At 46.8% G+C, this 20,898-nt stretch overlaps 1 protein-coding gene across 4 annotated transcripts in view; it reads right to left on the bottom strand.

Moving 5' to 3' along the window:
- CREBBP (CREB binding lysine acetyltransferase) overlaps positions 1–20,898 on the bottom strand; it is a 62,637-nt gene that overhangs the window by 32,712 nt on the left and 9,027 nt on the right. The window contains exons 3-12 of one of the 4 annotated variants that reach the window (XM_083585516.1): positions 16,244–16,423; positions 11,086–11,335; positions 7,461–7,574; positions 6,423–6,665; positions 5,632–5,728; positions 5,216–5,338; positions 4,702–4,819; positions 3,954–4,146; positions 2,378–2,431; positions 600–694 (exon numbers count right to left, since the gene is read on the bottom strand). In XM_083585516.1, coding sequence (XP_083441642.1) covers positions 600–694; positions 2,378–2,431; positions 3,954–4,146; positions 4,702–4,819; positions 5,216–5,338; positions 5,632–5,728; positions 6,423–6,665; positions 7,461–7,574; positions 11,086–11,335; positions 16,244–16,423 — 1,467 coding nt within the window. Of the gene's footprint in view, positions 1–599; positions 725–2,377; positions 2,432–3,953; positions 4,147–4,701; positions 4,820–5,215; positions 5,339–5,631; positions 5,729–6,422; positions 6,666–7,460; positions 7,575–11,085; positions 11,336–16,243; positions 16,424–20,898 lie in introns of all 4 variants that reach the window. The other 3 variants (XM_083585515.1, XM_083585518.1, XM_083585517.1) reach the window with 3 other exon arrangements.

The following is a 20,898-nucleotide window of genomic DNA, read 5'->3' on the forward strand; positions in this document are numbered from 1 at the left end:
TCTAATTTAGAAAGCTGACATGTATTTTAACCTGGTTTTCAGCTTATCATTGGTTTTAATTATATTTTAAACATTCTAAATAGTTGTTTTTAACTAAAAAAACACCACACCATTGTTTTATTCTTTTTGTGAATTGCTTTGAGGGTTGTTGTTTTTTTAAAAAACAATCAAATGGTACAGCAGACCCACAACTTGCAGATTTGCAGAGGTGGTGGGAAAATAAGTAAGTAAATGGAGAATTGGGGGGGGGGGGAGTTGGAAGGCCCCCTGAAAGATATTGCAGGATCCATCCACAGCCTTCCAGAGGCCTCACAAAGCCTTCTGAAAGCTCAGTAAAGGAGGGGTCACATGGAGAGCTGGTTCCGGGGGGCCTTCTTGACTTTGTGTGCAGACCCCTGGAACTGCACAACCCCCATGTAAGTTGCAGGCCTACTGCACATACATTTTATGAAATAAAATAAAGTGACTGAATTAATCCAAAACTGAATGATGCAATACCAGAAAGGACCTGAGGTAACCAGCATATGACTTTATTTCTCTTAATGTATCCCAAGCTTTAAATAGCCAGGAAGAAAATAAAAAAAGAGAGAGCTACAAACCGTGGAAATGGATCCCATGTTGTTCATCTGGACAGGATGGTTCATTGGAGGGGTGGTGCGGGGTCCTATCGATGCCTGGGACATTTGGACATTCCCTATGGACATGGGGTTAAACTGATTCACTCCTGCAAAATGCACCCCCAGAAGAGCTCATTAGGAGCGAGTCCCCCAAGCGCGGATCGACACACAGCTCAGCCCACCACGTTCCTGCCACCATTCCAGCCTGAGGAACAGTCAAGCCTGGCCTGCAGGGCAGCTGGGCAGAGGAGATCTAACCCCTCTTGGCAGTGACTGTGAAGGAAACCCACAGAAGTCAAGATGCAGCCAGAAGACACTTAGCAGAGGGACTAAAGACGGAGAGCTCTAAATGTGGAGAGCTCTCTTTCCAACAGCCCCCTAATTCTCCAGAACACCTTTTCTGATTCTGTTTAGAGGGCAGCACAGGGACATTTGTCGTCCCATTGTCTTGTTATTGAGCGATGCCTGGGCACTGAGGGCAGGAGTTGCTGCTGTCAGCAGACACTGTTCTCCATACAAGTCTTAGTGGTCTTCCCCACATGGGATCTGTCCTGCGCAAGTCTAGCCACAGTCACTCCCAGCCCTCGGAGCACAAGCCGCCACCCCCCCCCCACTAACAGCTGGCACCAGGGGCTTCCTGTTCCTCCATCCCTTCTACCACTCCCAGCAGTTGGGTTATCCAGAAGTGCCATGTGGAGACAGGATCTGTGTTAAAAAAATGCAACTGAAGGGAAACATGTTGAAGTTTGGGGAAAGGAAAATGGAAAGGTAAGGGTTGTGAAAAATACAACCCTTTTGCTCCATAAGACGCACCTAGTGTTTAGAGGGGGAAAGCAAGAAAAAAAATATTCTGCACAGAGCATGCAAGCGGCTCTCGCTTTTCTTGCTTTAAACCCATCCGTCCCTCCTCCTGCTTCGCTGAGAAGCCAGCAGAGCAAGCTGCGCAGCTCTTGCTGAAGCCAGCAGAGCGATAGTGATAGCTGCACAGCACCTCTTCTGCTGGCTTCCCAGCAAAGCGGGATGAGAGACGAAAGGGAGCCCTCACAAGGGAGCACTGAGCAGAGCCTGACAGCGGCTCTTGCTGGCTTTTCCGGGAGGTATGGGAAGGGACAGAGGGCAGCCTGTCAGTCCCTTCTCCCACCTTGCGGAAAGGCCCTCAAGAGCCACACACACGCTCCATGCAGCTCTTTAAAGGGAGCGCTGAGCAGAGCCTCCTGCCTGCATTCACTCCATAAGATGCACACACATTTCCCCTTACTTTTTAGGAGGGAAAAAGTGCGTCTTATGGAGCGAAAAATACGGTACACGCACCATTCCCTTTGGATAAAAGGAAGTGGAGCTGACAGGGAGCCAGTGTTACCCCCTCTCTACGTGGCGTCTGGAGCACCCTGCAGTTATGTCAGGAAAGCTGGCTGGCTTTACTATGGGCTTTGAGTGGCGAGGGTAATGCACACAACAGATTAGTGAGGGGCATCCAGGAAGAGGTGCATTCTCCCCAGGACTGCTACCAAGTTGCACTCAGGGACCCCCTGGTTCGCTCTGGGTTGGGGGAAGTAGAGCTCAAGAAAGCCAAGCTTTTTGTATCCGCCTCAACGGCTGTGCCCCCCCCCCCCCGCGGCATGCTCTCAGTCTACTACCTTGGAACAAAGGCTCAGGTGAAAGTGTGGCATAGAGGAGGCAGGATACAACCCCCCACCCCCCAACAGGAGACTCGCAAGAGTGAGGCTAAGGAAAGGAGCAGGTTAGTGCAAGTTGAATACCTTGAGACCCCTGCATGCGGCTCAGAGGCACATTCGGCATGGACAGAGGCCCATCTGCAAGAGGACAAAAGCAGCACGGTCAGTTCTTCCTTTGCAGCTTCATTCAGCACAATCTTCACTTAGCAGACAAATCAAAATGCTAGAAATCAAACTGATAGGGCTGCAAACTTCAAATAATGTGTAGATTAAAACCTCAATTAAATAGAAAGCCACCCTAGTTAATTAGGCATCAAGTTTGTTTGTTTAAAAAAACAAACACTATTTTTAATATCAGAGCCTATCAAAACGACAGCTGACAGGCCCCATCTGAGAACAGGCCTTCCCCTTTCATTCTAATGCCTCTTCCAAGGTGGTGCAACAGACGCATATGCCAATTGAAATGATTGAATCTCACTGAGCAATCAACTCAGGGGTCTTTAATCAACAAACAGCCCTACAACGGGACTCCAAGTGAGCTTTGGGGTTGTAACTGTCTTCCGAGGCCACCAACCAGAGTGCCCTCCTTACCTGCCTGGTGTGGAGCGGGGCTGCTGTTTTACAGCAGCCCTGGGCTCACTAGCTGGGGTGTGTGTGTGGTTCCGGAAGGATGTGAGAGAAGACAGTCGCTCCCCTCCAAGGAAAGTAACCTCTGGGGTGCTGCAGAGTTTAGTCTTGTCTCCTGCACTGCTGAACACCTACATGAAACTGCTGGGGGAAGTCTCTGGATGTTGAGGGCACCTATTTAATTCTCCTTTTCCTCAGTGATGGGTTTCCCGAATGAAGACAGTAATGGGGTTTACGCTAAACCAGGTCCATCCATGTAAGAGGGGATGGTCAGAGTTTGAGCTAGTGAGCTGCTTCTGCTCACACTGCCCTCTGAAGGGAGACGTCTTCATTTTGGCCATGCTCTCTCTGGGGCTGCTGCCCCCCTGGAGACCTAGATAGAATTCTCACGGTTTTGGCTGGTGCACCAACGGCATTCTCTCCTTGGCAACAGAAGCCTGTCACTGCCACACCTTCCACAGCATCTCAGCTGAACTGCTGTAATGCACAGGGGGAGGGGGGGCAGCGTACCTTATGGCAGCTCAGAATGGCAAAAAAACCAACCTACTGCGAGAATCTACAAGTATGGAAGACAATGCCAGTCCTGCAAGAAGTTCACCGGCTAACAGTTTGCATCTTGGTCAATTCAACATGCTGCTTTTGATCTTGACAACAAACCACCCTAAATTCAGGCCCTCTCAAAGAGCACCTTCTCCAGATATCATCCTTCACAGAAGCTACCTGGACATCTGCAAGGAGCAGGGCCTTTTCATTTGTGGCACCTTCTTTTCAGACTGTTAGAAGGCAGGAAAGGACTTTTGCCTGGGAGGGCCTTTGGGCTCATGGGGATGCAAGCATGCTGCTGCTCAACGTGGCTTTATAAACATAGTACTTTCCTTTCTGGGGTGATTTTATTCAATACTGCTTTTTCTCTGTGTGTTATTATTGTAACCCACTTTCTGTGCCTCGTGAAAGGCTGAATGGTGCGCCACAGATATAGAAGCTGACCCAGACTTCCTTGCTCCACTTGTCCATTCCTTTTGGGAGTACTTACTGGGAGGTCTCACAGGCTGGGCTTGTCCCACAGCTGCCGCCACCTGTGGAATGCCAGGAGGCTGAGTCCCGGGAGCCTGTAAGGCTGGCGGATTACCCAAGATCGCTTGCTTATGTAAACGAGACCTCCGCTTCTCTTCTAGCTCCTTTTGTATTTTATATATTTTCTCTGCCAATAAATGGTAATATTCATCCTAAAAGGGGGAAAATGTTAGGATTAGGTTTTAGAATATATTAGAAAAAAGCAGCAAGGATGACTGATTAACACTGGCTTAAATTTTATTTTGCATGAAAAGTGATCTGAAGAGTTCTCCTTCATAACTTGAGCTTTAGGAATCTGAGCGCTATGCTGTGAAGACCAAGACACTTCCTGGAACTTGACCAAAAAGTAGACTCTTCAACAAAAGGAACAATGGCTAAGTTGGCAATAACAAGGCCAGAGCCAGTCCAGCTTCTGTCAATTTATAAAGGCTATCCCTAGCAAGATTACAGTATTTTCTTTAACCAGTTGATCTTCCTGCCTATGGACAGGAAGACTTCTAGGCACTCATTGGTTTGTTGAACAAAGGAGGCGCAGCACTCAAGATTTCAGGAATTATAGAATAATCCCAGGCTGTTTCAGAGCTGCTTGCTAGAAGGCAACACAACCTGCAATGGAAGCCTTGCAGTGGAGGAACACAGTCAAAAGGAGCCACTTTCAGCCACACAGGACTTCACAAGACCAAGCTCTTGTCTGGTACAGAACCTACCCTACTGTTAGCTGATTCATACATATCCCCTTCTACTTTCCTAGCGTAAGCCACCAGATTCTCCATCCGGCGATCTTTCAGTGCTGCTGGGTCAGGAGTTGGGAAGATGGCTTGCACGCTGCAGAAAGAAGAGACATAAATTCCATCACGAATGCTGCCGGAAGACCTGGGTAAACCTTACTTTCCCCTATCTGCCTACACCATGCAAAATGATTTCAAAAGCCCAGTTTTCAGGTAATTGGGAGAGATTCAGTCTTCCCCTAGGATGGCATAATTGAAATTGATAGTTACACCCTGAGAGAAAATGTGGGTCTAGGGTTGGGTTGTTGAAAATAAAAACGCAAGTGGAAAGAATGGAGAATCTTCTTAAACCAGTTCTGACAGTAACCCTCCAACCCCTCCTGAAGCCTTCAGACCCATGAAACCCCCAAATGCCAAGGAGCAGGGCTGCAGCTCTGGCAAGACTCTTGCCCTGTCCCGCAGCAAGTCGGGTCCACCCACGCGACACACTTACAGTTTGTGCACTAAGTGATTGCGCAGGTCCTGAGTGACATGCTCGTGCCAGGCTTTCCTCACCCCGGTGCTTGAAGGTGGTGCAGCTGTGGGCATCGAATTTGTGCCATCACTCATTAAGGAGCTAAAAGAAAAGGCAGTGAGGGAAACTCTTGAAGCTCTCTGTTGCATTCCAGAAAAATATTGTTTTTAGGGCTAAGAAATTATCCAGTAACTGACTACAACAGAGCAGGCAATGAAATTCAAGCGCAATTTTGCTTTTGAAGGGAAATAGAAAACAAAGAACTGAGGAGTTACTTGGAAAAGGGGACTATGAAACAACCGTGAGAAAAAGTCTGACTAAGGACTAGTTATTTCTACAACTGAAAATAGGCATCATGTGTAAACACTCAACAACCCTTTAAAAACATTTCTTACTTTGCTGCCCCAAGTGAAGTCGGAAGCGCAGTTTCTGGGATCATGCTGGGTTGCTGGTCTGTTATTCCTCCAGCTGTCAGATTCATTTGATTAGTTCCTTTGGAATAAGATTATCCCTCGTTTAGTTCAGAGGAAATACCAGTCAATTCACACCATTAAATCACTAACATTTTTATATGTACTGTAGGATAAATCAAGCAAGATCTTTAACTGTATAAATAGCGGTCCTACCACATCCTCTATTTTAAATATATTTTTGTTGTTGTTTAGTCGTTTCTGACTCTTCATGACCACATGGACCAGAGCACGCCAGGCACTCCTGTCTTCCACTGCCACCTGCAGTTTGGTTATTTCCAAAGTTATAGTATATACATTACACCTTTTCCCTTACAAGTCACCTCTCTCAGGACTTCCCAGTCCATCTCTCCTTGGCATTCTACTCAAACAGTATTCTGCTGCAGATCCTTTTCTTCCACCCCATTTCATCTCATACATTTACCTTGTTGTTGTTAACTGCGGTTAACAGATTCACTATTCTCCCCCCCCCCCAAGTTCTACACTAGGAAGGACGAATCTGTGGCACAAGCGTGTGTGTCAAGGAGGACGAGAGAGAGATCAAACACAAAAAAGGGGAGGCTCCACTTTTTTGCAGTTTGTGAATGAGGCTGCAGTTACATTTGCTGTTGTATTTCTAGTAAGATTTGTACCCCCTTCCCCTCCATGCCCCCCCAAAGCAGTTAACATTCGTTTGAAACCCAACCCGCCCCCCTCCTGCATGCGCCCCCACCTACCCAGTGCATTCATGGTTCTCATTTGCGGGTGAGCCTGGGGCTGGGCTGCTGGCTGGCCTTGCACTTGGGGCGGCAGTGGCGCCTGCTGGGACTGGTTGCCATAGGGCAGGCCAAGAGCTGCGTAGGCTCGCTGCATGGAACTGGGGTCAATGGGGTTCGGGTTGCTCAAAGAAGGAGTTGTTGCCTGTCCCGTGCCAGAGGCAATAGAATTCTGGATGCCACCAACTGGGGATCCCAGGAGTGCTGCAAAAGAGGAGGACAAAAGAAGCATGAAATGCTGTTGGACAGAGCAGAGGAACCTGGCCAAGATGTTGTTGGATTTTTAAAACCTTGACTGGATGGCCTTCATGCCCTGCCTTTCCTGTAAGAAGCTTGCGGCAGTGTACATGGTTCTCCACCCCCCTTATCCTCACAACAACCCTGGGGTGTAGGTGAGGATGAGATGGCAAGGGTCTTGAAATAACTCTGCCCTTTTACAGACTGGAGAGACCTGGGCCAATGATAAGAACCACACCCCACTGCCACACACGACTGAGGAGCAGGCACATTAACTGACCCTTGCTCAGTTTGTGTTTCGATTGCTATAATTGTTATCCAAGACACCTGGCAACAAAGAGAGATCTTTCTAGGGATTCTTCTAGATGCTGTGAGTGGAATCCAACATAGTGGAAGTGGACTTGTGCAACGAGATCCCACCTTTCTCCTCAGTTCTGCAGTCTTACAAGCATGCCAAAACCATCTCTGGGGGGTGGGGTCCCTCAACCCTCCACAGCAGATTGTAAAGGGGTGCTGGGGGTGTTGAAGGCAGGGGGAGAGATCCCATCACACCTTCTCATGTAGAGACGGCATGAGAGACACCCTTACAGTTTTATGCATGATTATCTCAACTTTCTAGCGCAGGTTTGCGAACTAGCAAATCACAAAAATAATCAGAAGGGGAATTAGGCTGGCATTACATTTACACTGGACTTCTTCAGGGCAGAATCTCCTAAGTATGTATTCCAAACCAGACTTTTCTGAACACTGGTGAATACGTACGTTGCTGGTTTCTCTTGTCACTGGCATTTTTCAGCGGGAGACACACAGGACAATCGTGCCGCGTGCAATTCTTCCAGTGGGATATGATCTGACGTGACGATGCACAGTGGGCAACTAGGACAAGAAGAGAAACCATATGCAACATCTTTATAGATTTGAAGGATCTCAGTTCCACTCTGAGGTCACCTGTTTTCTCCAGTAAATGCTGCAGGAGCATTTGAAAGTTCACATCTATGAACAAGGAGCATTACTGGGAAAAGCAAAGCAGACAATGCAGCAGGAGAACAGTCTACATTGGTGACAGTGTCACCTACTAGACTAATGAAGATAAGGGGACACAAATAATTTCCTTACTCTATTTTATCGTTTTAAAAAGGCTGTCATGACTAAATGGTCTCCTACCAAAGGTAAGTAACAGTAACTTGTAAAAATGAAATATTTGAAAGATGCTTCACCTATTTAAAGCTGTTTAGAGGTTCTTGGCAGGTAAAAGGATATATCTAAATATGCATGAATGGCAAACTTGAATAAGATTATTAAACATTAAATCCACCTTCCATGACCATAATAACATAACCCTCAACATGCCATTCAATTATAATGGACGGAAAAGACAAGAAATGCAATTCGTACACACTGCACAGCTGATATCCCAAAGATATGGACTCAGCACTGATGCTTCGCCACCAGAAATACAAAAAGCAAACCTCAGAATTCTTAGCAAGAGAATGCCAATTGAGCTTAAATCCACTCATAGGGCTTTTGCAATTGCGCCCCCAAAAGGGAGTAGAGATTGTGTCTCAAAAGACCAGGCCCCATCCTGCAACCTCAGCCCCTCACAGTTCTTCCAAAGCAACAACACACCCCACTTTAGCCATTAATCCTTGAATAAATGCAATGTGATGAAACAAAGGTGGACATTGTGAAGGAAAATGCTACGGACACTGTAGAGGGAGTTCTCCTTCCTCCACTGGAGGCCCAAGTCTGTTTCTCCTGGGCAAACAGATCCAGAGCAGGGAAACTGAGAGCAGGCAATGTTTTCAAGTCCAGACCCCCCACTCTGCTCAGGCAACACTTCCACCTGGACTAGGAGGGCAGGGCCTGGGCGGACTGCAGTTTTTGCTTTATTATGTATTCTAATTATTTTTGTTTTGTTTTGTTACGAACTGCCCTGGGATCTTTGGATGAAGGGTGGTATACAAATTTAAACAAACGAACAACAGCAACAATAACAGGACAAGTCAAAGCCCTCCATGTCACGGCCTGCACAGTTGGCCTTGGGTTGCAGCGCCCAGGAAGTGGCTCCTCCGTCGTCGTCGTCCCACCACAGTGGACTGCAAGCTGGACTGGGATAGGGAGAAGCCCCAAAGGTTTGAGAAACAGTTTAATACAGACATTCTCCAAGCCTTTCAAGACCACTCCCACCACCACCAGCAATGCCTGGTCTAAGAGAACCCATCCTGGAGCCAAATATCTTAGCTGCTCTCCAAACATCTGCTGTGTGCCACACTTCTTCCCTGCGGCTTTGGATCTTGCAAACAAACAGTGAAACAGGAATCACAACGGGTTTAAAGCCTGTGCAAAAGCAGAATTCAGAGGGAGGTCTAATTCTGGCTGCCATGAACCTATGAGGGAGGACAGTGGTAGGTTTGGTCTACTGGGGCAGCAGCCCACTGTAGGAGGGCCTTACAAACCTTTCATTACTAGTCAGCTGCGGGGGAAATGCCTGCCCTGCCCACCACACAAACGGGGACCCTGGCCTCACACCGGACTACCATCTCATTGGCAGGCAAACTTTTTGAAGTGAAGAGTCACATTCCTGGAACAGAAAAGCAGCCTTCTCTCCCTTTTGCTCTCGTATCCTTTGAAGGATTGTGAGAACGCTCTCAGTGAAATTCACCTTGGTTTCAGCAAAGCATTAGACAAAAATCTCCATGACATTTGGGTTAATTAAAGGCAGCGTAGATGATAAAAACCACCAGGTGGATTCACAGCTGGTAAAAAGAGTGCCCCAGAGGGATGCATGCCCATCAACGCTCTGCATCAAGTCGGGGGGAAGTTTCAAGGAGGTGCTGGAGGCTGTCCTGGGAGCAGCCTTGTTACATTTTTATCAATGACTTAGATCAGGTATGTCCAAGTTCTAAGAGACAGCAATCTACTCCCAGTATGAGTAGTCTACTGCAGCTACAAAAATAGGCTAATACAAGTTTAGGCTGCTTCAGCAGAACCACTGTTTCTAAGAAGAAACATCATGGTACACCTGTACCAGCACAAGCAGACGCCTTCATTTGCCCCAGCTACAACAAAACATTCCCCCCATTTCGTCCTCTACAGCCACAGCAGGCGCTGTAACTCTCCAATGGTTTGACTTCACCCCGAAGACACACTCTTCCACTGTCTCCCGAGACAAACAGATGCCAATCAAAACAAAAAAATTTTTTTCCTTCCAGTAGCACCTTAAAGACCAACTAAGTTAGTTCTTGGTATGAGCTTTCGTGTGCATGCACACTTCTTCAGATACCACGAAAGCTCATGCACACGAAAGCTCATACCAAGAACTAACTTAGTTGGTCTTTAAGGTGCTACTGGAAGGAAAAAAATTTTTTTGTTTTGACTATGGCAGACCAACACGGCTACCTATCTGTAACCAGATGCCAATCAGTGTTTTTAAGTGGTGAGAATTAACAGGCCCACTTTATTCTGCATTAGTAAGACTGCATCTGGAGTCCTGAGTCTAGCTCTGTGTGCTACACTTCCAAGAACGCAGGCAAACTGGGATAGGTTCAAAAGGGGAATGAAGTTGGTTGGTAGTATGAGAAACAAGTCTTATGAGGAAAGGTTGAAGACGGAGAGGAGGCATAGCAGCCCTCTTACAACCCATGAAGAGTTGTCCCAGAGAAGAGAGAAAAGAGGGAACACAGAGGTTTAACAGCATTAAGATCAATGGGGCAGATTTCAGCTTAACTTTAGAAGAGTAAGAACAGCTTGGCATTGGAAGCAGTTTTCTGGGAAGGGGGCCTCCAGCAGAGGGTGGGCAGTCATCTCTTTGTCGTGTGTAGGAAGGCGAGCACTCTAGCTCTGGATCTCCAACGTTAGCAGGGGGTCAAGCTAGATGCCTACATGGTCAGGGTGGGACTTGTGACCCCAACTTGCTCAGCCTGCCAAAGTACTTCTGAAAGGATCCGAGTGTCCTGTCTGTCTCCTGCTGCAGGTTTGCTGCAAGACCTTGAGGACTGCAGAGAAAAGCAGCAGTAGCCTGGAACCTTCTGATGAGGGCAACAGGTGTGCTTCTGGAGGCAATCTGCAAATCAATACTTATTATCCCATCTGCTTCCAAGTGAACCAAGGCATGGTGAGAGTTTCAAAAACAATATAGGACTAAACCACAAGGGAGGAATTAACCCCCAAGCCAGAAGCCCTGGAGGGCTACCTGCTCCGTATATGGGCTGGTCTGGAATTGGAGAAGTGCCTCCTGTTGCAATAAAGTCAACTTGGCCATGACGGTCAAACTTAAGGAGTCCCAGTTTCACTGACCAGAGAGAGGGACACAATCGTGCAGAAGACAAACAACTGGAGAACCATATACCACAGACCTCCTGACATGGTTTTAAACCCTTGCTCTTACCTTGACAGGCCTTTCCAGCTTGACAATGTGTCATATGATTGAGGACATTTTTCATGGTTCGGCAGTGGGGAAGGGCACATGGCCGCACCTCTCCGTTGGCTTGCTCTCGTCTCTGACACTTGTGAGCATGAAGTAGCAGAACCAACTGTTGCTGAATAAGTTTGCGTTTCTCAGGGTCAGCTGTTGGCCCGGCTGCCATTGCCTGCGTTGGTACAATTCCCACCTGCTGTACCTGGGTTTGCATTTGAGACTAAAAAGAAAGACAAAACATTTTTGTATCACCTTACGAAGCTTCACTTAGGACAGAACAACTTGCAATGCAATCTTATTAAACAGCATCCATTTGATCACCATCTCAAACTAATTTGCCACAACTAACAGCCACTAAGATTCCACCATGCAATTTTTAGCATTTACTTTGTGGGAGAACTTATAGCTATGCACTCTACCCTAGACATAAATACTCAGAAGTGCCAGTAACTTCAATGGGAACTCCTGAGGTGTGCTGTGAACCAGATGTATGCATGATTCTAAACATGTTGCATGCAAGTCTCGCTCCTTTCAATGCAGTTGCCATCCACATGAGATTAGATGAGAATGACTGACAGTTTAAGCTACTTTGCCTCCATCTGAAAGCACCTGTTGTTGTCTACTTCCACATTTGTTGCTTTCCTTTTTAATAATATTTCAGCAGGCAGTATGTTCTCTTGCTAAATTATCACCAAATCATAACTAGCACTCCAGATCACATTTGTCAGTTTAAAACCGGTATTTTAAAAAGCTTTCATTTTTAGTTTGGGAAACAGGAAACCATTCATGCTTATTCAGCAAAGAAAAAGTTGCTGCCATCCCAAAGAATTAGAGATATAAAACAAAAACTGCAGTGCTTCTCCTGGGCCAACAATAGCTGGCATAGAAGTGTCCTAACAGAAGCAGGCACTGTTCCTCAGACTTTGCTAAGTATGTTCTGCAGGTATAGAGAACAGAACACTCTCAGGTCAGCAGGTACTGACTGGCCCAACGTCACCTTCTTTTGCCCAAGGCAGTTTCTGAAGGGAGCCCATCCGCTTCATTTCTGAAGACACATCCAAAACCCGTGACCAAGGTGGGGATGACCCAATGGGGAAGCTGCCAAGCCCAGCAGCCCCACCAATGCTGGGGCTCTAGTGTGCAGAGAGACAGCTTGCTCTTCTCTGCTAGAGGCCTCCAGCTCCTGCCTTCTCAGCAAGTGGAAGAACAGCAAGGCAGGGAACCCCAACATTTCTCCTTCACCTTACAAAAGCAGCACCTGGTTCCTCCTTGGTTTGGAAAATGCTCACCAGTAACTTCAGAAGCTTTAAGGATTGGTGGCTCCTGCAGGCAGCCAGAATCTGGACCATTTATAAGGCCTCAGAAAGCCTCAGTCCTTGGCCTTTATTTTATTATTATTACTTGCTAAATTATTTATTAAATTAGTATAGCACCCTTTGCCTGCAGGTCTCAGGGCGGTTACAATGTAAAAACACAATATAAAAGCACAAGATACATAATAAAAACAAACACAACCCAGTAACCTGTGCCCTTCCCAACACATTTTAGAAGGGCACTGGGCATCAATCAGCCCAAGGCCTGGTTAAAGAGGAACCTTTCCACCTGGCGCCTGAAGGTGTACCATGAAGGCGCCAGGAGAACCTCCCTGGGGGGAGCATTCCACAAGTGGGGAGCCACTGCAGAACAGCAGGAGAAAGTGAGCGGGGCTGGATCAGGAAGGGGGTCCTATGAGAGTAGGCCCTTCTGCTGAATCAAAAGCTGTTCTGTGACATGGATGGCAGCACTGGATTTAACATCAAATATCATTTATGTTCATCGATAGCACCATCAGTGTGCCTAATGCTTTAGAGCAGTGGTTTTCAATTAGTGTGTCGTGGCACCCTGGGCCGCCTTGAATGATGGTCAAGGGTGCCACGGGCAACCCTGGCCTCTGTCCCTCTTTCCTTCCCTCCTTCCTCTGATGCCCTCTCGCATCTCTGCTTCCCAGAGGCTTGCACAGTTGTTTATTGCAGCAGCCCCTGCGACAAGCTCCGCAGGCGAGTGCTGCCTCTGGGGCTGGCTAGGGGGTGCTGGTCGCCAGGAGCTGAGGCGGCCTCAGAGCGAGCAAGCAAGCAAGCAGGCAGGCCAGGGAGCCCAGCCAGCCAGTCCACCAGCCCCTGGGGCTGGGAATGGACAGACTAGTGGGAGGTCAGGCAGGCAAGCAGGCGGTGCGCTGGCCTTTCTTGTGTTTGCTGTGTGCAAGGCCTGCCTGCCTGGGAGCTGAAGGGGAGCCTTTCTGCCATGTAGGCCTGGCGACGCCCACTGCTGCCCCCCCAGATAAGGTGAGGGCCTCATGTTTTCCTCTGGACCAGTAAGGCTGGGGGCATCCTCTTCCCAGGCCCCTCTCTTTTGGGGGGCAGCTCAGAGACCGGGGCAGTAGCAGCAGATGACTGGAGGACTCCCAAGGAGAGGGGAGAGGAGAAGAGGCTGCCAGCTCTGGGGTGACATAACTGGGCTCTCAAGCTAGGGTTGCCGTTCACCTGGAATTTCCCAGACATAGCCGGGAAACAGCCGTCAGAAACAGTGTCAGGGTGGAAATCGCTGAAATGTCCTGGAAAAATCTGGACGTATGGTAACCCATGTTGGAAGTGTAGATTTTGGCGAAATTCCTTTAAAATAGCAGCTCAAAAACTAAAAAAGGAGAAAAAAAGCTCAACAACTTTGCCAAAAAAGTGCTCAACAACTTTTATGTCCAGATTTCCACTTTTTGAAATATGGCAACCCTGTCGTAAGCCCCACAGCGGTGCTGCAAAAAGAATGTAGTTGGTCAAGGGATTCACTGACTCAAAAAGGTTGAGAACCTCTGCTTCAGGGAGTACAGGAGGACAGGCCATTCTGTCTTCAGGAGCAAACCCTCTAAAATTTGAGAAAAACAGGCAGAGGAAGGGGAAGGGGAAGGGGAAGGGGAAGGGGAAGGGGAAGGGGAAGGGGAAGGGGGGAAGCAATATGTGGTTCTTCCAGCTGCACATGCTTAAGATTACACACAGCGCATGGGAACTAGGGGGTGAAAATGTGTCTTGAAGAAGCGTTTAAATGACGAGAGGTGGCAACATGTGAGGAAATCCAAGCACTGGTGGCCCCAAGGGAGAAGGGCGAGCAAAGATCAGAGCTGGAGAAAGGCCATGCAAGGTTCTGAAGGCAAGACAAGGAGCGTGAGCAGCAGCATCTGGGAATGGGATTTTAGGAGGGGTGTCAGGTGATCAGAGAGGTGAGGAATAATTTTGGCAGCAGAGTGCTGAACAGACACAAAGAGACCAAGGTTAGATAACGGAAGACCAATGAAAAATATAAGGTCCCTTCCCCACCACGTTTTTCTTCTGACAAAAATATAAATTTATTGAAATTTTTTAAAACCATCAGTAAGTCTTTTACCCACTCGCTCCCATTCAATAACACACACATACGTACATGTGAGAATTGATCCCTGGATGAAATATTCAGATATCAAACTAAAAATGAACACAGCTGATCCTTCATTTTCCATGTCGCTTAAATTCTTAAGGGCAGCATGTAATTTAGCCCTGCAGTCATTAAACCCCATTCTCTTTCAATAAAACTAATGCTGTGACCCACTCAGCCATTTCCTCACTAATGTTGTGAACAGCCCTGAGACCGGCAGGTATAGGATGGTATACAAATTTAATTAATTAATTAATAATTTTATAGGGCTGCATTATCAGTTTGTTTTGTGGTCTCTAACTGTGCCCAAATACACCTGAAGAAGTGTGTATGCACATGAAAACTAATACCAAGAACAAACTTAGTTGGTCTCTAAGGTGCTACTGGACAATTTTTTAATTATTATTTTTTTGTAAAGGCCATGGGGTTTACTAAGGTCACCTAGGGACAGTGTGTGCAGAGATACCAATAGAAAGAGGAGAAAAGCAGTGGAAGAGCTTATGCCTACCAAAAAACTGAAAGAATGCTTAAGTAAGAGGAGAATCGTGGAAACCTAACGTGTAAAAGGAATCAAGTAGGGAAGAGATCAAGTATCAAAGGTGTTTGAAGTATCAAGGAGGTTTTAGATTTTGCAGTGTGGAGGGCCAGTGGTCTTTGTGAAGGCAGGGGAATGCTGAGGGTGGGGGCAGACACCAGATTTAGAGGTTGAGAGTGAAGCTGGAGGAGGAAAAGTCATGGCAGATGGAGCAGGCTCCAAATGAGGAAGGTGGACCAAGAGATGGTTTCTTGAGGAGGTATTGACACATTTGAAATGGGGCTGGGGGGCGGGCTGGGAAAAGGAGCAAAGGGTCTGATTGTGTGAAGGAGAATAATGGAAGGACAGATGGCAACCCAGAAAACAGGACAGGGTGAGGTGGGCACATCTGGAGAGTTTAGAGGAGGACAGCAGGGTAGTCAATTCATCAAGCAAGGAAGACAGGAGGAAAGATGAGAAGGGACAGCTAGAAGAGGAAGAGATCATAGCAAACGGTTTCAAGAGTTTACTCCAACTCATATTTATGGTTAAAAATCTGAGGTTTCCAAATCCTGAATGGTCTTGCATTACCACCAACCTCAATTTTTTCAGAAGCAAAAAGTGTTTTGAGTTGCCAAACATGAGCAAATAAAACCCTACAGAAACATATTCCTTCCTTGATATAGAGACTGAAGAAATTATACGCACTATACGTTTGAAAAACACCCCTTTCATTTATAGATACGTTTCCCACTGTCCATTTTTTTGAAGCAGAAAAGTTGCATAACAATTAATGTTTCTCATTAGCTTCCTTACTTTCACAAAAGTTGCTAACAGATGAAATTCCAGCAGCACGACCCACCAGAGCTGTTCCTGAAAACTGCTGAAATGAATGCTGCACAAGGATGCCAAATATCCAGCTAAGAAACAGCATCTGCGCACGTGCATCTTAGCAGGTAGTCTGGTAAAACGGTCCAAAATATCACACTGACTGCTGTGACTCCAGGCTATTCAGGGTGCCTCTATTTCCCCATGTCATATGACAGATCCAACACAATTTCTACTGAATATAAGAAGTTGTCTTTTTCAGGGCAATTTTTACAGGCTTAGAAAGTTTGTGTCAATGGAAGGCATACAAGAACTATGGAGAAAAATTGTGAGCTGCAGAAAACTCACCATATTTGGCACACTGGTAACTGAAACACTCTTGATGTCTGAAGGAAAAGGAGACAAGCTATTTGCCATGCCTGGCTTATTTGGTAATGGAGAGTTGACTCCTGCCGCTCCTCCCATCTGCTGCCCTCCAGCTTGACTAAATGGCTGCCCGAAGGGATTTGGGTTACTGGCCATTCCCATCTGGAATGAAAGCAACATGATTACCATTAGTGCCTTGAAGTCAACCAAATGTGGGTACAGACAGTAAGGAAAGCCATCTATTTTTCTGAGTCTCAGGTACAAAAGTACAGCTGGCTGAATGAATAACCTGCCCCTATCTTATGAGTTAGCGATCTAACCACAGGTATGGTTTTGCTTTACCCCAGCCACAAACTGCAAATATTTCTTTTGAAGAAATGAGATTTACTACTCAACATGGTGTTAAGCACACAACCCACAAAGAGGAAGTTGTTTGCCCGTTACCTTTTTATTCCTGCTTAGAACACTTAATTGTAAGGGCTGCATCCTTTGTGATGGCCCAAGGATTGAAGCGTGCCACAATGGCCAATCACATATTGGAAGCGGAAAGCAGAAGAGCAAATGGCAGCTTCTCTGTCTACTCTGACAGGCAATGCAGTTCTGATGCTTGAACTGGCAAGCCCCTGCTCCTGCAAGTAGGCAGGCCAGTTCCTGCCCCTCAAGCCTCACTTTTGTGGCCTCCATAGTTTCTAAGCACTTTGTGTGCAAGCAGAGCTTCAAGTGACTACTGCTCTTTGTAAGTTTCATCATTTTAAGTGATATGAACTTTTTCTATCATTGTGACTTATTTCATCATCTTATTTTTCTACCATCGTGACTTATTTCATCTTTATCCTCTTCTAACAACCTTGAAAGTTACATTGTTCCTCAATTACTAATCAATTAATTACTCATCTGCAAGTGTAATTATGCAAAATTTATAAAGGGGGGGGGGGGAAACTACTGCTGAAACCTCAGTGCTGGGAGAGGTAAGTGCAGGGCTGCCAGCATGATGCACAAAGGGGCAGAATGGCAGCTGTTTTGCTCTCCCTTGAGTCGACCAGCCAACCAGGGTCCAGGAGGCTGCAGTGGCTGCCTCTCTCCTCTAAAGGTGATGCTATTTCCACTGCGAGAGGCAGTGGAAGACAGAAGTGCCTGGCGTGCTCTGATCCATGGGGTTACGAAGAGTTGGACACGACTAAACGACTAAACAACAACATTTAGGAGTATTTTTAACTTGTATTTCCTTATTTATGGCTCTCTCTAAGCAACCTACCAATTTTTTTCATTATCAGATGGGATGTACATTTTTAACACCAGCATATTTTTCCTCCAGTTGAGGCTCTCTGCCATTTGTGACACCAGTGGAGCAAACGGTAGCAAAGGAACGCCATGATTCAGTTGTGTCCTGAGGGAGCACAATGCTATGCAGAACTACAAAGTGTTAGGCATTACCAGGCGTCCTACTGTGGAAAGTGACAGTGCCAAAGAACAACTCTGGAGCCTCAATTTTTTTTAGCCCTGTTCCCTGGAACAAATTGTCAGTGCATCTGAAAATGTAGGTGGTCAGTGTTCTACACCTTTTCTGTATTCAGGCCCTGCTGGTGTGCTTGCATTAGAGTTTATATATTCACTTTCCACTCCCAACACCTCACACCTTCAGGATTAGGGGGCTGCATGCTTCTGGAAAGCAGCTGCTGGAGACAGGAGTGGAACGGGACTCCTGGTCTTCACGCAGAGCTTCAAGTAACTAGTCTGGACAAGCAAGGCTCCTCCAATATTCTTATGTTGCTGAATATAATGATTTACATGAGAAGCTGCCTTACACCTAAGACCAATGCTGTCTACTCTGGCACGCAACAGCCCTCCAGGGTCTTTCCCATCACCTGCTTTTTTAACTGGAAATGCTGCCAGGAACTGAACCTGTGATACCTTCTGTATGCAAATAGCATGTTCTGCCAGTGAGTGGCAGTCCTTCCCTGTGCAATTCTCGAACAAAGTTGCCTTAAGACAACATTCAAAGGGCAAAGCTTAGACAAACCTCTAACTCGGTCAATGTAAAGCCCAGCACTTTTGCCGTGAATTAAATAGTGATTATTAAAAACATGCTTCCGGTTGCTTCAGTGTAGGTTAAGACATGCCTTTAAATGCTGGTCACAGTTCCACAAAGCCAAGCTGGCCTCTGCCCTTGCCCTCATTGCACTGCCTGCTACAATCTGCTGAAAGGGGTGTGTGTGTGTGTGTGTGTGTGTTGCAGCACGTGCCTGCAACATGGAATGTGCACCCCCATATGGTGTGGGAAGAGACATACCTTTCTGAGGTTCTCTCTTCCTTTTTGTCATTTTATTTGCAATGCCCTTACATCATCAGACTTACTGCACCCTCCTGCAAGTGTTGAGGATTGGGCCACATCAAAAGCCACCTCAGCATCTCATCTAATCAAAGGCCATCAACACCAGCCTTGTTTCCCATTCTGGGGCTGACCAGACACCTCTGAGCAGCTCACAAGGAGAGCACAAGGCTAACTCCCAGGCCTGCTGTTTGTTCCTGGCACTGACCAGAGGAGCGCTGCATCTGAAGCACTCACAAATTTGTCCAATCGTTTTCTTATAGTCCATCTAAGCTACTTGTTGCAAAGAGTTCTCAAAGTCAATTATGCATTATGAGCAGAGAGGTACCTCCATCTAACCCCACCCTCAACACCCTGAGGAAAGCCACAATTTCAAACTACAACTCCCATCAGCCCTAGCACACATGAGCCAATGCCAGTGATGGGAGTTGTAGTTCAGCAACATCTGGAGAGCCAGTGGTCCCCTATACCCTATACTGTCTAATTCAAGTGCTTAAAGCCCTAAATTTTATCTATTCTATTGTTTATTTATTCAATTTGTATAGCATGCTTTATCTGAAAATTTCAGGGCGGTTCATAACATAAAGATAAAAGGTAAAAACACAAAATACATGACTTGTGCCCCAAATATCTGGCCACCTCCATCCCTACCGACCTTCATGGGTGTTTAGATCTCTTTCTGAGTGAGTGGGTCAGTTTGTGTCTCTTGGTAGTTCCACCACCCTCAAAAGTGTGGGGAATGGCACTCCGGGGGGGAGGTCTTTCCTTGTGGCAGCCTCTAAACTGTGGAACTCCCTCCCCCCAGAGGTGCTCCTAACACCTTCACTGTACAGCTTCCATAGCATGCTGAAGACGCACCTCTTTGCCCTGGCCCTCAAGAGTTGCTTTGCTGAATTTGTACCATTCTGCTCCATTTAGAATGGCTTTCCTTGTTTTTATAATTGCAAGGATGCTATCAGTGGCACTGTTTGATCACTGGCTGAATGAACCTAGCTGGAGTGTGGGCATGGTCCAGAACCTGGCCTTGGCTATAAGAAGAGACTTTGCCATCCCTCCTCCTTGGAAGCAGACCCACAGGAAGATGAAGGAGCAGGGGCTGGTTGGCACTATCCTGGCCCCCGCCTGCTCTCCCGGCCAGAGAAAGAGGAGGGCGGGGAGAGAGAGAGTGCATTTGTCGGCATCAGTTGCTTGGCTGCCTTGTCCCACTTAGTATTTGCCTGCAGGTTAGAGGGGTCTTCTGGCCGACTGCAAAGTGCTGCAGATTTGACTGCTGGCTGAGTGAACAAAGCAAGAGTAGTAAGAACTCTCTTACCAGCAGTGGGCTGGACTGTGGTCAGGTCACCCCCAAAGAGGCTAACACCAAAGGATATCGCCATTTGGGGGATTTACAGGACAGTTAGGATTTCGTTTGATGGGTTCCTCCTGAGGAGCAGGAGGTCAGGGGAGAAGTGTGGAGAAGGCATTTCAGTCTTCCAAATGGCAGTGTAAGGTGTGCTTACTGCTAGTTGCTAGCTTATCATCTGTGGCCCTCGTCTCTGTGCTGCGCTTAGCGGTGCTGGGTGCTGGTGTTATGATTTGCCCAGGTGTGTGTGTCATAGGGGCTTACAATGATATGACCCCAATGTCAGTGGTGGTGGACAGCGGAAGGTACAGTCTGAGCAGAGCGGTTGACTACCATCTCAGGCAGAGGCCTAGATGTTTGGTCCCCATCCCCAGTTTCAACCCACAATTCTCTGGAAGTTCCTGGTAGCTTATCTGCTGAGTCCTCTAGTTTAGTGGTGGTGCCATTAAACACCAGATCAGCCTGTAACAAGGCCTTGTGCTGAAACTAAGTGGGTAACGGTTTGGGAGCAACACTGGGAAAGGTCTAAAATTACATCCTTTAATATAATTCCCACTGAATGTAATGAAAAGGGGGGGGGGGAGGAGAGTCCAGTTTTTTTGTAAGCAAAGTTTGTTGGTTAATAAAAGAAATCTGTATTATGCTTCCAAGAAGCACCATCCGTGTTAAGAAAACCATGGCTATTGCATATTACTGGCACTGAAATACAGAAAGTGAAAATAATAGAAAAAGACAGACTGCAAAGTAGGGTCAAAAACGAAAAGGGGGAAGGCTGAAGTTTTGGAAAGTTAGAGGTGCAAGATGGCTGTAACTAGAACACTGACAACAAAACTGTTGCAAAAATACAGAATGTGGATGATAGAAAACAGGTATCGACGTTAAACCTGCTTGCGGAAACTTAAGTCAGCCTAAAGTGAAGGAAGAGCTTCTAAATGAGTTTGACCAAAACAAAGTTGTAGGATAACT

Source organism: Podarcis filfolensis, assembly GCF_964270895.1.
Source record: "Podarcis filfolensis genome assembly, chromosome: 14".
Taxonomy (NCBI): domain Eukaryota; kingdom Metazoa; phylum Chordata; class Lepidosauria; order Squamata; family Lacertidae; genus Podarcis; species Podarcis filfolensis.